The 17,366-nt window shown below is 42.0% G+C and overlaps 1 protein-coding gene across 1 annotated transcript; it reads right to left on the bottom strand.

Annotated features, from left to right (window-relative positions):
• Positions 1-3,307: 3,307 nt before the first annotated feature.
• atp23 (ATP23 metallopeptidase and ATP synthase assembly factor homolog) lies at positions 3,308-16,454 on the bottom strand. The gene is made up of 6 exons (XM_070901599.1): positions 16,223-16,454; positions 12,035-12,080; positions 10,175-10,256; positions 7,509-7,646; positions 5,253-5,336; positions 3,308-3,705 (listed from the first exon to the last, which is right to left on the bottom strand). Exons 1-6 carry the CDS (start codon positions 16,371-16,373, stop codon positions 3,502-3,504), a joined length of 705 nt encoding a protein of 234 aa, XP_070757700.1. The 5' UTR covers positions 16,374-16,454; the 3' UTR covers positions 3,308-3,501.
• Positions 16,455-17,366: the final 912 nt, after the last annotated feature.

Here is a 17,366-nt window from a genome sequence, read left to right as displayed (position 1 = left end):
AGAAAAACAATTGGCTCCTAGGTTTCCATTAACACCAGTCTTCAGGAACTGTTGAGAATGGCCCAGAGCAGTGCAAACTCCCCATCACCTTGATGACGCAACTCACAACAGCAATATGTTTGAAATCAGTGAATCAGCATTGTAGTGGATTGTGGCTGCAAACCCACATCCTACCTCTTGACTGTGGAGATATATAAATCCTGAGTTCCTCACCCAGTCATCAACACCAATTATTGTTCACTTTAAAAAAATTAATTCATGGGATTTTGGGCGTTGCTGACAAGGCCAGCATTTATTGCTGATCCCTAACTGCCCTTGAGAATGTGATGGTGAGCAGCCTTACACAACTGAGTGGATTGCTAGGCCATTTCAGAGGGCCAAATCACTTTTAGGCCAGACTGGGCAAGGACGGCAGATTTCCTTCCCTAAAGGACATTAGCGAACCGGATGGGTTTTTACGACAATCCAGTAGGTTCATAGTCACCATTACCAATACCGAAGCTTTTTATTTCAGGTTAACTGGATTTAAATTCCCCAGCTGCCATGGTGTGGGGAACTCATGTCTCCAGATCATTAGTCTAGGCCTCTGGATTATTAATCCAGCATGCTACCATAACCACTATACTACCGTACCCCTTGATGACAAAGCTTTTACTCCAGAATCTTATGAAGCTTCACCAAGCAAAACTTTTGTCAACAAGTGAGCAACGACTGGTAGTGATATCTGAAGGGGTGGGAGGGAATTGATGTTCTTTTTATGTTGTGTGGAACTGGGGACGATAATGACTTTTAAATGCATCAAATCTCTAAAGGAGTCAATTTTTCAGTGATTATTCTCAGTTACACGTTGAGCATAGCCTCAAGGTATGAATGATGATCTGATCCTGGTCCCAAAGGGTAACTGCAAGGCAGTTCATTTCTGAATCACTATACTTTTCTACATATATGGCAGATACAATGATAATGGCCTCTCTATGCTGCTACCTGTGTCATTAGAAAAGATAAATACCAAAAACAATATTTATTAAAAAAAACTAGGAACCCAAAAAGAGAATTAAACAGAACAGCACACATGGAATGGAGTTTTATAGTTGAAGTGGTCATGTTTACATTAAAATAAATTAAACTGCTTTTCTCTCCTGTCCAACAGTAAAAGTGAAATAGAATTACCAGAAAATCGACCACATGTATGCAAATCTATCAATCATGGCTACATAAAGGTCAAAGAATATTAGTTATGAAGTTACACGCTTGACATGTCTAACATTTTAAATAGCCACTTACAATCTTGTAGATATATATACAGGTAGCCTAATTGCATGGTACAGCAATCGATCAATACATGTAATTGGAAAATGCACTTTAATATTGCTGTATTTATTTGAATCGTACATGTGCTTGGTCATATATGTTACCAATACATATAACTTCTCATACAGCAGACTTGTAGTAAATACTTGGCAACTTGCTTGTCCATGTTTAGAAACATAGAAACATAGAAAATAGGTGCAGGAGTAGGCCATTCGGCCCTTCGAGCCTGCACCGCCATTCAATGAATTCATGGCTGAACATGCAACTTCAGTACCCCATTCCTGCTTTCTCGCCATACCCCTTGATCCCCCTAGTAGTAAGGACTACATCTAACTCCTTTTTGAATATATTTAGTGAATTAGCCTCAACAACTTTCTGTGGTAGAGAATTCCACAGGTTCACCACTCTCTGGGTGAAGAAGTTTCTCCTCATCTCGGTCCTAAATGGCTTATCCCTTATCCTTAGACTGTGACCCCTGGATCTGGACTTCCCCAACATTAATAAGAGCATAAGAACATAAGAATTAGGAACAGGAGTAGGCCATCTAGCCCCTCGAGCCTGCTCCGCCACCCAACAAGATCATGGCTAATCTGGCCGTGGACTCAGCTCCACTTACCCGCCTGCTCCCCATAACCCTTATTGGTTAAAAATCTATCTATCTTTGACTTAAAAACATTCAATGAGCTAGCCTCAACTGCTTCCTTGGGCAGAGAAATCCACAGATTCACAACCCTCTGGGAGAAGAAATTCCTTCTCAACTCGGTTTTAAATTGGTTTGGGCAGATGATTGCTGGAAATTTTGACTTTTGTTATTTATAACTAGTTTATTCTATCTATCTGCAGTCACATCAAAGTTGATGAATGAAATAAATTCTCCTGCTTGAGCTATGCCAGAATTCTGCAGTTATCACACTGCCATTTGGGATCAAATATCTCAGCTCAGAAATCCTTGGCTTATTGTAACCCTTGAATGCACACAAACAGAAGAGAGGAAAATACAAGTCAAAATTATACAAGTCAAAAGTTCTGCCAGTTAATTCTAGCCTTCAGTGATATGTTTTGGTTTGAGGCTTGATTGTTCAATGTTTGTTACCATTGGTTTTCAGCACTCATTTAGCACCCTTCCTTTTTGCAGTTAAATTATTTACATTTTTCCAGCTTTACATAATGTAGAAGAATGTGCAGATTTAACTTAAAATATGGGCAAATAGGCTGCCAGCCAGCAATTGACAATATTAATATGGGGTGAGGGGGGTGAGTAGTTGCTCCCTCCAAGTTAGTGCTATGTCCCCAGGGTCCTATTCACGATTTAAACCAAAAATAACGTCATGCAAGTTGTTGCACTGGTTTACTTTTTCCTTTCTCGGCCTAGTCTTCCTCTCTTAAAGACAGCTGGAGTGTTCTTCATGGACATCGGCAACCCTTTGGTGTCTTGTGGAAATTGACATTCTTCTTTGGTGAGCCTAGACACGGAGTGCTGACAGGCTATTTAACGTTGTGCGGCATCACATCCAAGCGAGGTTTCTTTTTTCACCTTTACCAATCCCACCCAGGTCCACACGCTTGGCATGGAAGCAAGCAGGAGTGAAAACCCTGACCAACTTCAGGACTCGTATGAAGTGCTGCATGCCCATTGCAGTTAATCCCCAGCCCGGGGAACCAAACCCAGGACTTTACTTCGCTGTACGGACACCTTGTGATACGTTTACTCATTGAGCTGTCAGAGAGCCGTGCTTTGACTTTTAAAAGGGATAATATAATTACGATTTAAGCTTATACTAGTAACAAGAATAAGCAAATATCAGTTTGCTTGGATTGGCACTTTAAACAATGCATGTCCTTTGAAGTTACTTTCAATTAGATTACTCTATTTAATTTATCTAGCACAATTTAGATTATTTCATGGTAATTATAGTAAGTATATGTAAAACTGGGAAATGAACACCACAAAGTGGAACTACTTTAGCGAAACTAACATTAAAATTTGACAAGGTCAAAACAAAGAGGATTTAAATCCAGTCAAATTCAAATATTTTGCTTATTTCTATTAACAAGTTGACTAAACAAGTATTCAGGGAAATTTTCTCATTTGTAAAACACAACAATAATTGATTTTAGCAACTATGGCTTGTGTAATAATGTTCGGAGGATTTTATTACAAATTAATTTACTAGTAGGTCTGACATCTTCTCAAAGATTCGAGTAATATCGATTCCGGTTCTGAAAGTCCCGATGGGCATATTTTGCGTCCTTCTTACTGTGTGGAATTCTCCCAAAAGGTTCGTGGTCATTAAAGCAGATATCAAAAACATCATCAACAGCTTTCTCTGCAATTTCTTGACTGACTTTGCGAACAGCCAGTATGGAACGACTGGCTCGCTCACGCACGCATTTCTGGGTGAAAAAAAGCACAGGTTAATGTCGGAGCCTTATTCCGAATAAACAGCACAATTACATAGCTCAGTGCACGTGAAATACTATGCACAAGCAAAAAGGTGGACTGAATCCCTTTTCGTAGAGACTAAACGGAGTGTTCGGTATATTATTTTTAGAAGATATCTCATCACTTTAAACAAATTAAAAGTTTGTGGATACGCACTCCCTCCTACCCAGCACATTGCAAGTTACACAACTGTAATGATTGCAGATTCGTGCCCATTCCGCCACAGCTTGGCCAGGAGGAATTAGCCTGCACACACGTTGCTTTTCTGCCCGTCACTCGGAGGAGTGCAAGAGTGGCCAATGGCGATGAACTGGACATCCTTCTCTCCATCGGAGAGAGCAAGTACCCAGTCTCTACTCGACACCTGGAGCATTATGTACAGTTTTGGTCTCCTTATCTAAGGAAGAATATACCTGTCCATTGAGGGAGTGCAATGAAGATTCACCAGACTGATTCCCACTGGGTTGGGGGGATTGTCCTATGAAGAGAGATTGAGTGGACTATGCCTATCTTCGAGAGTTTGGAAAAATGAGAGGTGATCTCATTGAAACATACACAATTCTTACAGGGCTCGACAGGGTAGATGTAGGGAGGATGTTTCCTCTGGCTGGGGAGTCTAGAACCAGGGGTCAGAGTTTCAGAATAAGGGGTCGGCCATTTAGGACTGAGATGAGGAGAAACTTCTTCACTCAGAGGGTGGTTAATCTTTGGAATTCTCTACCCCAGAGGGCTGTGGAGGCTCAGTCTTTGAGTATATTCAAGACAGAGATAGATAAATGTTTGGATATTAAGGGAATCAAGGGATATGGGGATAGTGCAGGAAAGTGGAGTTGAGGTAGATCAGTCATTGAATGGTGGAGCAGGCTCGAGGGGTCGAAAGGCCTACTCCTGCTCCTAATTTATGTTCTTATGAGACCCCTTTCCTGATCAGGCTATAATATATTCACAATAATGTGCCACCAATTTTTTAAAAAAATACAGGTTTAATGCAATACATATTTAGTTTTCCCACAATACTATACAATGGCACAAAACAGTCTAATCCTTACTCACCTTGTTAAGCATGGATCAACCATTAAACATTGTAACCAAATGATGAAAAAAAATTTGATATGTGTTTTTCATCCCTCTTGCCAAGGCTAAATACATATGGTAGAATAAACAGAGCATTCTAACTGTAGCTGTTGAATAGAGTTACATTTAGAGTACGATGTTTATAAGGGGAAGTATAAACACCTTTAACCTCTTGCAATTGTCTCATCATCGAGTGTATACACCTTTAAAAGCTAGACACCGAGGATTCGGTCTAAATATCATCGCCAGGAATCTCCATGGGGATTTTCCCAATTGGCCGCCATAACTTGGACAGAAGATCAGTGGAAACCCCAGGCAGATGTGTAAATGGGATTGCTGCCAAAGTTACGGTGGGCAATCGGGAAAATCCCTGATGGAATTCCTGGCATACGTGCGAAATGTTGTACAGTATTTTCGTACTCACTTGATGGTGTTGTTTTAGACCAAAATGGAATCTGCTCAATTCATTCACGAAGGTACATTCGCCACTGAGATTAGCAGCTCGAATCTGTTGAAAATGTAAAAGGTCAATCAGTATACCTCGCAACATAATAGAAGTGTAGCATCTAGCATGACTGTCATTCCTCAAAAACCACACATGCACCTGCTCGGTGCATATATACTCAGAAAACAGCCGCAAATCAGCAGGTAGCAATGAACAAGTAACTTTTTTTTTAAATGAAGAGCAAGTTCTTTCTCACTGGCTTCGTCTGATTTGGTATTCTGTCCTCTGAACAAGAAAGAAGAGGCTGGAAATTATAAGTAGCCGCCAATCTACAGAATTGGGAAACTAATGACCCTTTTGCTGAGGGAGTGCTGCACTGTCGGAGGTGCCGACTTTCGGATGAGACATTAAACCGAGGCCCCGTCTTCCCTCTCAGGTGGACGTAAAAGATCCCATGGCACTATTTCGAAGAAGAGCAGGGCAGTTATCTCTGGTATCCTGCTTAATATTTATCCCTCAATCAACATAACATTATCTGGTCACTATCACATTGCTGTTTGTGGGAGCTTGCTGTGCGCAAGTTGGCTGCCGTGCTTCCTACATTACAACAGTGACTACACTCCAAAAGTGTTTCATTGGCTGTAAAGCACTTTGAGACGTCCGGTGGTCGTGAAAGGCGCTATATAAACGCAAGTCTTTCTTTCAGTATCTGGAGGATGGGTGGCATTGATACGTCACATTTTATTTAAAACAATCTTTCCTAACCAATAGTAATTAGACTCTAATTAACCTCAGGATGTGCTACTTTATAGTATTTCTCCCACTGGGACCAGTTGAGCAGGCAGATGTTCAGATTTCTGTTTGGCTCAGTTAGACTTTGTGACTTTCAATTGACAGATCACAACACAACTCCAGGACACAATCTTCCTAAGGGCAGTCAGGAAAGAGATATCTGGATATAAACATCTCAACAACAAATTGCATTTATGATGTAGAAAAACATCCCATTCCCAATAATGTTTCATTTATTTTTGAATCCAATTGTATGGTCCTGCCAACATAAAGGGGGAAGGGTAGCATCATAGTTATGTTACTGAACTAGTAAACCAGAGGACCTAGACTAGTAGCTGAGGCGGACTCCATGCCATATTTTAAGGGAAAATTGGATAAATATTTAAAACAGAGGAAGATACAGGGCTATGAAGAGAGATTAGTGGGGTTATTTTGGATTACTCTGGACATGCTGAGATGAATGGTCTCCTTCTGTACTGCATACTTTTATGGTTTGCTCATGGTCCAGTTAACAGAAGACGTGCAAAGAATCCCTAAATATCTGAGATTTTGGAAGAATTAGGAACAGGCCTATTGAATAGATGCCAGGCAAGTCTGGCTACACCACACTCACACCAACATCTATGAATAGAGGTTTACATCCCTTGTTTTGGAAGAGGATGCAGAGGCTCCGATCCCCAATGGAGGCCATGATGGAGAAAATTCTGGCCAGATTAGCAACAAATTCTTAACCACTGAGGACTGATTTATGACAGCAGATGACAACCAGCCCCTACGTATCGTAAATAATACAGAAAGAAAGCTTGCACCACTTTAAAAACCATTCACTCCCTCCACCACCGGCGCCTCCTGGCTGCAGTGTGTACCATCTACAAGATGCACTGCAGCAACTCACCAAGGCTTCTTCGGCAGCACCTCCCAAACCCATGACCTCTACCACCTGGAAGGACAAGGGCAGCAGGCGCATGGGAACAACATCACCTGCAAGTTCCCCTCCAAGTCACGCACCATCCTGACTTGGAAGTATATCACCATTCCTTCATCGTCGCTGGGTCAAAATTCTGGAACTCCCTCTCTAATAGCACTGTGGGAGTATCTTCATCACACGGATTGCAGCGGTTCACGAAGGCAGCTCACCAGCACCTCCTCAAGGGCAATTAGGAATGAGCAATAAATGCTGACCTTGCCAGCAATGCCCACATCCCATGAATGAATAAATTAAAAATACCGAAACCAATGCCAGGCAGCAGATATGTCCTTAGCGAATAACATTAGAGCACACCCGCTTCACTGTTCTTCTGAGAAAATGGGAGTGTTACAAATTGTGGATTTCAAAAACAAAAGAAAAATAAACTTCGAGATAAATCCAGATGTAATTAGATACCATTCAGAATAGCTACCATACCGAGATTTTTACCCTCCCCTCCCACAGGGTAATCTTACCTCCGAGCAGGCCAGGTGCTTTATATTGTGAAACCAATCCACATGTGCACGGCAGTGATCAAACATATGTACTAACTCATGGGTCACGACCCGGTTCATGTGCCGTTGCTGGTGGATATTATTCTGGCATAGAACAATCTTGAATTCAAAAACACATGAAAGACATGATAGAAAGTCTTCAACTGTACTGCGAAATGGCGTGATAACGTGGTCAATTATTATAGCTAAAAAGTTTCTCTCTGGTACAGGGTGTACAACATCCAGTACTTTTAAAACGTTATTCATGACAATGCATTACTGTGCTTCAAAAATGTGAAAAAAGTGTAACATAATGAGGCAGAAGCTTCAAGGTTACTTGGGTACAAAACCAATGTAAGTTACAATGTTTTCAGTTTATATGAAATGAAGTTATTACATAAGAAGATCTGCAGGCATATTTTAATAATCAATTAGGCAGACTAGCTAGCAGCATGCATTAAAAGCCTGCATTCTTTAAGTGAGTTCATCAAGTCAGGAGAAAAGTCTGTGAAAGCGCTTAAATTGGCACAGTATGGACAAGAGCAAAAGTGACTCATCTACCAATAATGACACTGATTATTCCACCTCATGAGGGCTGAAGCAGTTGATTCTCTGCATTGCCGACATCACCATGAAACATGCTGGTGCATTCTAGAACCACCGTGACAGAATTGAGGGCAAAGGAAGGAGAAGAACATCAGATGATGCTACAAGTTCAGGTACTGTATGCAAATCAGGACAGCCACTTCTTAAGTTTTAAAATAATTAACACGAGAAACAAACTGATTTGTTAAAGCTGTACATTTTTGATGTTTTCCTTCCATGCTCATGTCACACATTTATTGTCAATTATTATCATTAACTTCACGGTTGTTAACATGATGCATTTAAGGGAAAGCTAGGTAAGTACATGAGAGAGAAAGGAATAGAAGGACATGCTGAGAGGGTTAGGTGAAGTAGGGTGGGAGGAGGCTCGTGTGGAGCATAGAATAGTTGGGTTGATGGCAATGTTGTGCTCAGCACTGGGAAAGGACCCGTGCAGGCCATTTACTGGCTTCCTCATTGTAAAAATTGCATATACGCAGAAACTTAAAGGGACCATGGATTAAAAGTAACATCCCCGCAGAACAAAGCACAGCTTACAGGGAACATTGCTTGATGGCCTGTTTCTGTGCTGTAAATTCTATGATTCTGTGTTTAATTAAAGAAACAAAAATCACGGGAGGAATATAAAGCTAGGTGTATTTTTTTTTATTTTCCTATAATTTTTTTTAGTTTTTATGTAGAAAATCAGCAAGGAGGTGGGAGTATTTGCAATCTTTTACATGTAAATCAGCAAGGAGGTGGAGGAATTCAATGTTGCAAATAACGCAAATAAAGATTTAGCACTTATTTACTTTGATTTGAAATTACAGTATCTTCATGCATTTGTATGAAATTCCTTTGCTATTATAAAATATGGCATTAACCAGCTTACACCAATACAAAACATACAAAATTCTTACAGGGCTAGACAGGGTAGATGCAGGGAGGATGTTTCCCCTGGCTAGGGAGTATGGAACCAGGGGTCAGTTTCAGAATAAGGGGTCGGCCATATAGAACTGAGATGAGGAGAAATTTCTTCACTCAGGTGGTGAATCTTTGGAATTCTCAACCCTAGAGAGCTGTGGATGCTCAGGCGTTGAGTATATTCAAGACAGAGATTGATAGATGTTTGGATATTAAGGTAAACAAGGGATATGGGGATGGTGCAGGAAAGTGGAGTTGAGGTAGAAGAACAGCCTATTAGTATTAGGAAGTCCCTCGTATCGAGGATGACTTGCTTCTACACCAAAATGGGATGAGTTCACAGGTGTTTCAATGAGGGACCTGACATTCTAGGTCCCGAACTACATACTGAAGGATGGAAGATGCCTGTGCATGGATTCTTTTAATGTGGGGTGGCCGTTGCACACCAGCCACCACACAGGCTTGACAGAGCTAGGTCTTGATCCAGTGGCAAGGGTTAACCAAGACGACTGGAGACCAAGCTCTGCTGCAGAGATCAACCATGACCTTATTGAATGGCGGAGCAGGCTCGAGGGGCCGAATGGCCTACTCCTGCTCGTATTTATGTTCTTACACCAAACATTGCAATTTCAAGACTTTTTTCTCACACTAGTGAAATCCTTTTTTCTAGTGTTATTTTTTTTCTTCGTTTTATTTAGACGCGACATTTATTTTAACTTGAACGTGTACTGGTCTGGAAATGGTTAAGAGAAAGTTTGGTAGAGGTTTTCAAAATCATGAACGGTTTTGATAGAGTAAATAAGAAGAAACTGCTTCCAGCAGCAGAAGGGTCGGTAACCAGAGGACACAGATTTAAGGTGATTAGCAAAAGTAGAGGCGATGTGAAGAAACAGTTATTTTATGCAGCGAGTTGTGATCTGGAATGCAATGCCTGAAAGGGTCATAGAAGCAGATTCAATAGTAACATTTAAAAGAAAATTGGATAAATACCTGAAGGGAAAAAAATTACAGGGCTATGGGGAAAGAGCAGGGGAGTGGGACTAACTGGCGAGCTCTTGTAAAGAGCCGGCACAGGCACGATGAGCCGAATGGCCTTCTTCTGTGCTGTATCATACTATGATATTAGGTACATTACTCACCTGTGATATTTCAGCATCAAAGCCTCCACTGACCGATGCATCACAGTCTTCGCAGGCAAAGTGACGATCCTTATAAACAGTGCTGAAGACACAAAATATTGTAAATATCATTTGGCTGCTCTTGCTGTAGTCATCTAAAGCAAAAGCAAAATACTGCAGATGCTGGAAATCTGAAACAAAAACAGAAATGCTGGAAATACTCAGCAGGTCAGAGAGAGAGTTAACGTTTCAGGTCGATGACTTTTCGTCAGAACTGGGACAGCTTTTTAAGCATGTATAGATGGGGTAAGGGACGGGGGGGCAGCTATTCTACGTAACCATTTGCAGCTCCTCCAGATCAATCTTATGTTTCTTTAATTGTCGCATTAACACTCCCTTTCGCCTTCACCATCATCCATTTGCCTCTGAGTCAGAAGGTTATGGGTTCAAGTCCCACTCCAGAGACTTGAACACATAAATCTAGACTGACACTCCAGTGTAGTGTTGAGGGAGTGCTGCACTGTTGGAGGTGCCATCTTTCAGATGAGATATTAAACCGAGGCCCTGTTTGCCCTCTCAGGTGGACGTAAAAGATCCCACAGCACTATTTCGAAGAAGAGCAGGGGAGTTATCCCCGGTGTCCTGGCCAATATTTATCCCTCAATCAACATAACAAAAACAGATTATCTGGTCATTATCACTTTGCTGTTGCGCGTTTCCCACATTATAACAGTGACTACACTCCAAAACGACTTCGTTGGCTGTAAAACGCTTTGAGACGTTCGGTAGTCATGAAAGGTGCTATATAAATGCAAGTCTTTCTTTTCTTTTGTCATTTAATCACTTCTGCCCTCCACCCTCACAGATGTTCCTCTTTGTTCTTTTCATGTCCCCACCCCCCTTTTCTCTGGCTCTGTATTTGCTTAAAAGTTGTTTATTTTCAACTTCTTTCAGTTCTGACGAAAGGTCATTGACCTGAAACTCTCTTTCTCTCCGCAGATGCTGCCTGACCTGCTGAGTGTTTCCAGCATGTTCTGTTTTTATTACAGCCATCTAAAGATTTACTATGTCTGTGGAGGAATAGTGACAACATTCTGGGGATCTGGATTAATATACGGTGTAGGCTTTCTTCAGAGCAAGGAATTCCTGTTCAGGGCTACAACCTAAATGGATTTTCTGGGTGAATATTATACATATTGTATCAACAGTCTATGTTCTTTTTTTAAAAAGAGGATTTTTATCATTAAAAAGGAACAAGGGAAAGTATAAACATGTATAGTCTGAATAAGAAAGACAGTACCAACTGTTTGTGCAGATGATGGCCCCCTGTAACATATACACAGAATGACAGGGTTGAATAAGGTAGTATGAAGCACACATGGGCCATGCAGATGGCCAGCCACTGATCCTCTAAAATGCCGCTACCAGCTGCTTTCCAGATTCACAGTAATTAAAACAAAGCAGTTTCTGCTCAGACGGGAGAATGGTTAAGGGATCCTCCAGAGTAATCAGGAGCTGACAACTGCCATTTCACGAGCATGTTCGAATAATAAATCGGTGAACCGAAGTTTTCGTCTGAGTGAATCCATGGTCGCTATACAGAGGGCAGGTCTCGACTCCTTATATCAGGGAGTCCACCTCGAGGACGAGAAGTCTTCCTTTTACCCCAACAAGTACTTTTGCCATACGAGTCATATTTGATGGTATGCATCTTACAGTTAATCTGCACTCCCGTCCCTTTGCAATTCCGTGCAATGGAATCAACTTAATAGTCATAACCGATAGTTAAAATGCAAATTTCAGTACGAGTTTAGAATAATGTAGACAAACAAGAGTTTGAGAAATGCTAAAAAGCAGCTTCAATTAGAAGTTTAAACTTACCATCCTGAACTTTTCATGGCATCGATGAGAAGTTTGGCAAACGGATCTGCAGAAATCAGATTGCAATGATGAACGTGTATACAAACTGACCATTCATTTGGATTCAGAAACTTGACACAAATTGATCAAACTTGTAGTTGATTCTAAAAAGACAACTTGGGAACTACAAAATGAGTTGAACAAATTATGGCATTTAATGCATGCAAATTTTATACTACCTAAGAGAAAATCGGCAACATAAGTATTCTTTGGATGACGTTGAGATAGCCAAGGATTAAAAAAGACTTGGATTTATCTAGCGCCTTTCACGACCACCGATGTCTCAAAGTGCTTTACAGCCAATTTGAGCACAGCAAGCTCCCACAAACAGCAATGTGATAATGACCAGATAATCTGTTTTTTATGTTATGTTGATTGAGGGATAAATATTGGGCAGGACACCGGGATTAACTCCACGGCTCTTCTTCAAAGTAGTGCAGTGGGATCATTTACATCCACCCGAGAGGGCAGATGGGCCGTCGGTTTAACGTCTCTTCCGAAAGACAGCATCTGTTTGGATTATGTGCTCAGGTCTCTGGAGTGGGGCTTGAACCCACAACCATCTGACTCAGAGGCATAGGTTGTATCAGGAAAGGATTAACAGACTTGAAAAGGGAAGGTTGAGGGGTGACGTAATAAAGGCCTTTAAAATTATGAAAGATTTTGATCGAGTGGACAGAGTGTGTTTCCAATTGTGGGAAGAGCAAAACTAGAGGCCAGCAATAGAAGATTGTCACCAAGAAATCCAATAAGGAATTCAGAAGAAACTGCTTAACCAGAGAGTGGTGAGAATATGGAACTTGCTACCACAGGGAGTTATTGTGGCGAATAGTATAGATACATTTAAGGCAAAGCTAGATACGCATATGAGGGAGAAGGGAATAGAGGGTTATGCTGATAGTTAGATGAGGAAGGAGGCTCGAGTGGGGCATAAATGCCGGCATGGACTGGTTGGGCCGAATGGCCTGTTTCTGTGCCGTATATTCTATGTAAGATTTATTTTGCAGGGAAAACAAGTCTCAGGAATGGGTAGGATCATGTAGATGGCCATACCTTGACATTGTTTGCCGTCGTAATATCACAAGCATCTCAAAGCAGGCTTGGCCCATCCCATAATTTTCCTAGAATGTGGCTGGCTCAACTGCAGGTACTTGTGGAGGTGCTAAGTGCACTATTGGAGGCCCTTTGAATACAATGTTAAGCCGAGGTCCCATTCTGCCTGTGCCAGTAGTTGAAGTGGAACATTAAAGATCCTGTGCAACTATTTAAACACAGGGAGTCATCTGGTGTCCTTGCAATAAATCTCCCTCAGGCAACAGCCCCCAAAACAGATTAACTGGTCATTCATCTCAAAGCAGTTGCAGCAATTTAACTGCACTTCAAAATAATTCATCATATAAAGCATTTTTAGAGCAATTTAACATAATAAAATTGCAAACGAGTTGGCAAGTATTCATCACAAAGTCTTACTGCCATATGCAAATAATCATGAATCCATGGAGAGTTAATGATCAAGCAACTCAATCGTATGCATTCATTCCACTTCTAGTTATGTGCTCAGTGACTCCTACAAGTCTATTTCTCCAGCGATCTGAATTTAAACCATCGTTGATAAAACAGGACTAAACAACCTGATTCAGGACAATCACAATTTCTTTGAAACACTCTAATTTTTTTTTAAACAGAGTGACTATTGACACCGCAGTCGATCTGCTTAATCGCCAACATCGCCATTAACTATTGACAATGCGTGATTTGATGTTAAGGTTTAGGATTTGGGGTTAGGGTCTGTGATTTGGGGTCAGTGGCCAAGATTAGGGTTAACATTAGGACTACGGGTTGGTGCCAAGGTCATAAACCGCTACAGTCAACCTGTGATGTGGTGTTAAGGTTACTAGTAAGCAATGTTCCCTGGAAGCTGCGTAGCACTTCAGGGACCCCACGTAGCTGGCTTTTCAATGTGAAAAACCGTGAATGTGCGGTATTTCGAATGGCCTGCATTAAAGGGGCCACGCGGCACCAAACAAAATTACAGGGAACATTGCTAGTAAGGGTCAGTGATTCCAGAGTAGGGGTTGGGATTCGGGTTAGAATTAGTGCTTAGCGGGACCATAAATACAAGACAGTTTATAATAAATGCCATAGGGAGATTTATTTACTCAGAGTGGTTAGAATGTGGAACTCACTTCCACAGGAAGTGGTTGAGACAAATAACACAGATGCTTTCAAAATGAGACTAGATCAGTACATGAGAGAAAGGGGAATAAAGACATGCTGAAAGGCTTTGATGAGGTAGATAGAATGGGATAAGACCAACGTTCCATCTAGGTTGTGTGGCTGCACAGCTACCGTCCTGTCCCATGCAGCCCAGGACCGGCTCGCGCGGAACTTTGAATGGGCCACACAGCCCGTCAAAGGGACCATGCATCCAAATTAAAAATTTAGGGAGAACATTGGATGAGACTCGTGCGGAGTATAAACACCATCACGGACAAGTTGGGCCGAATGGCCTGTTTCTGTACTGCATATTCTTTGCAAGTTTAGAACCCGCCGTTGTCACTAACTAGTCGAGTACATAAGAGAAAAAGGAATAGAAAGATATGCTGAAAGGCTGAGATGAAGTAGATGGAATGGGAGGAGACTTAGAATCACAAAATGATTACAGCACAGGAGGCCATTCGGTCCGTCGAGCTCATGGCGGCTCTCTGCAAGAGCACTTCAGCCAGTCCCACTCCCCCCCCACCCTCTCCCCGTAGCCCTACATTTTTTCTCCCTTCAGGTACTTATCCAATTCCCTTTTAAAAGTCACGATTGAATTGGCTTCCACCTCCTTTTAAGGACAAAGTATAGTGACAGTGGACCTTTAAAGGAGCAAGTTTACTGATGTGTTGTTGGTATAAACAGAAAGGCTGTCAAGTGTCTCCAGGGTGGAATGAGCTGGCACACACAGAGCTGGGTCTCTTTTTCTCTTGAAAAGAGAAGGCTGAGGGGTGACCCAATAGAGGTCTTTAAAATTATGCAAGATTTTGATAGAGTAAACACAGAGAGAGGGTTTCCATGTGAGGAAGAGCAAAAATAGAGGCCATTAATATGATAGTCACCAAGAAATCCAATAGGCAATTCAGAAGAAACTTCTTTACTCAGATAGTGGTGAGAATGTGGAACTCTTACCACAGGTAGTGGTTGAAGCAAATAGTATAGATGCATTTAAGGGGAGGCTAGACAAGCATTTGAGGGAGAAGGGAATAGATGGTTATGCTGATAGTTAGATGAGGAAGGAGGCTCAAGTGAAGCATAAACGCCAGCATGGACTGGTTGGGCCTAATGGCCTGTTTCTGTGCTGTATATTCTATGTAAGATTTGTTTTAATTGTTGGTCCAGGAAGCTACTGAGAGTGGTGAGAATATGGAATTCGTTACCACAGGGAGTGGTTGAAGCAAATAGTATAGATGCATTTAAGGGGAGGCTAGACAAGCATTTGAGGGAGAAGGGAATAGATGGTTAGAAATCATAGAAATTTACAGCATGGAAGGAGGCTATTTCGGCCCATCGTGTCCGTGCCGGCCGACCAAGAGTCATCCAGCCGAATCCCACTTTCCAGCTCTTGGTCCGTAGCCCCGTGGTTACTGCACTTCAAGTGCACATCCACTTTTTGAATGCGGTGAGGGTTTCTGCCTCTACCACCCTTTCAGGCAGTGAGTTCCAGACCCCCACCACCCTCTGGATGAAGAAATTTCCCCTCAAATCCCCTGTAAACCTCCTATGTTAAATCAATGCCCCCAGTTATGCTGATAGATTTAAATGAGGAAAGACGGGAGGAGGCTGGAGTGGAGCATAAGAACATAAGAAATAGGAGCAGGGGTAGGCCATTTGGCCCCTCGAGCCTGCTCCACCATTCAATAAGATCATGGCTGATCTGATACTGGACGTAACTCCACTTCCCTACCTGCTCCCCATAACCCTTAATCGCTCAAAAAAATCTGTCTATCTCCACCTTAAATATATTCAATGACCCAGCTGCCAGTTCTCTGGGGCAGAGAATTCCACAGATCTGAGAGAAGAAATTCCTCCTCCTCTCAGTTTTAAATGGGTGGCATGGGCTGGTTGGGCCGAGTGGCTGTATGTCCTGTGTGATCCTGAGCCACTCACTGGTATCCAAGGCCATCTTCAGCATCACCTGGCACTTGTGGTTGAACGTTAAGAGGCTTTTCATCAGCAGTCCTTTCCTCGGCTGCCCCGTCTGGTGCTGAGGAAACAAATCGTAGCCGTAATCCTCCTCCTGGTCCCGGCCTTTATCCATCGAGAGCGGCGGCTTTTATATATATATTTTATATTATTGAATGGGATTCACCGACAAACGCTCCGCGGAGGTTGAGCAGTGCGCTGCCATTGAAGGGTGAAAGGTCAAACTGCTCCAAAATTGAAACAAAAACTACATCGATATATTTCATTTATTATACCCGGCCCGGCGGCTCAAAATGATATATTTTTGAAAAGAAGTTTTCTTTACCAAAAAAAACGGTATTTTCAAATTGGACGTTTACCCAATGCGCATGCGTGTCCGAGACGTCACCCTTGAGGTGAGATAGACCGGTTTCAGGATGACGTGCTCAGCGGGGCATGCTGGGATAGCAGGAGACTTCCAGGAAGATCGTTTTTTCAAAACCATTTATCAGACATGACTCTGACGCCCCTTTTCTAGAAAGACTTGGATTTATATAGCGCATTCCAACACCAATGTCCCAAAGCGCTTTACAGCCAATGAAGTACTTTTGGAGTGTAATCACTGTTGTAATGTAGGAAACGCGGCAGCCAATTCGCGCACAGCAAGCTCCCACGAACAGCAATGTGATAATGACCAGATAATCTGTTTTAGTGATGTTGATTGAGGGATAAATATTGGCCATGACTCACTTTCCCTACGGAGTGTCTCGGTGTCTTTGAAATGCATCCCTCCCTCCGCTGAAAGTTGTGATTTTTGACATTGTGCATTTTCCTGCGTTTTGGAGTTGCCTTATTACGCAATGATGTACAAAAACATAATAAAATATTGAACAATTATATGTATACACTCTCTTGGTGGCTAAGTGAATTTACCTAGTGAGCAGCTGAACCTTACAGATCAGGAAGTTCAGCCAGCTATCAATCAATAGGAACCAGACACCATCCATAATCAGGCACCAGCCAGCCAACCAAACTACAACTCTTTCAGAGGAGACAAATAAACATTAGGTCAAGTGACCCCCGATCTGGGGGACACTCCAAACATTTCGCAAGGCCCTTTTTTTTGTTT

This window comes from Pristiophorus japonicus, chromosome 15, assembly GCF_044704955.1.
Source record: "Pristiophorus japonicus isolate sPriJap1 chromosome 15, sPriJap1.hap1, whole genome shotgun sequence".
Classification (NCBI taxonomy): domain Eukaryota; kingdom Metazoa; phylum Chordata; class Chondrichthyes; family Pristiophoridae; genus Pristiophorus; species Pristiophorus japonicus.
Note: the sequence above shows the minus strand (reverse complement) of the source record. Positions and strands in the feature narration are given on the sequence as shown.

Coding starts and splice junctions, on each gene's coding strand:
- atp23 (XM_070901599.1), bottom strand. CDS start 16,373: ATGGATAAAGGCCGGGACCAGGAGGAGGATTACGGCTACGATTTGTTT. Junction 12,081..16,222: donor GAAGATGGCCTTGGATACCA/GTGAGTGGCTCA, acceptor TGATTTCTGCAG/ATCCGTTTGCCAAACTTCTC. Junction 5,337..7,508: donor AGCACCTGGCCTGCTCGGAG/GTAAGATTACCC, acceptor CATTTTCAACAG/ATTCGAGCTGCTAATCTCAG.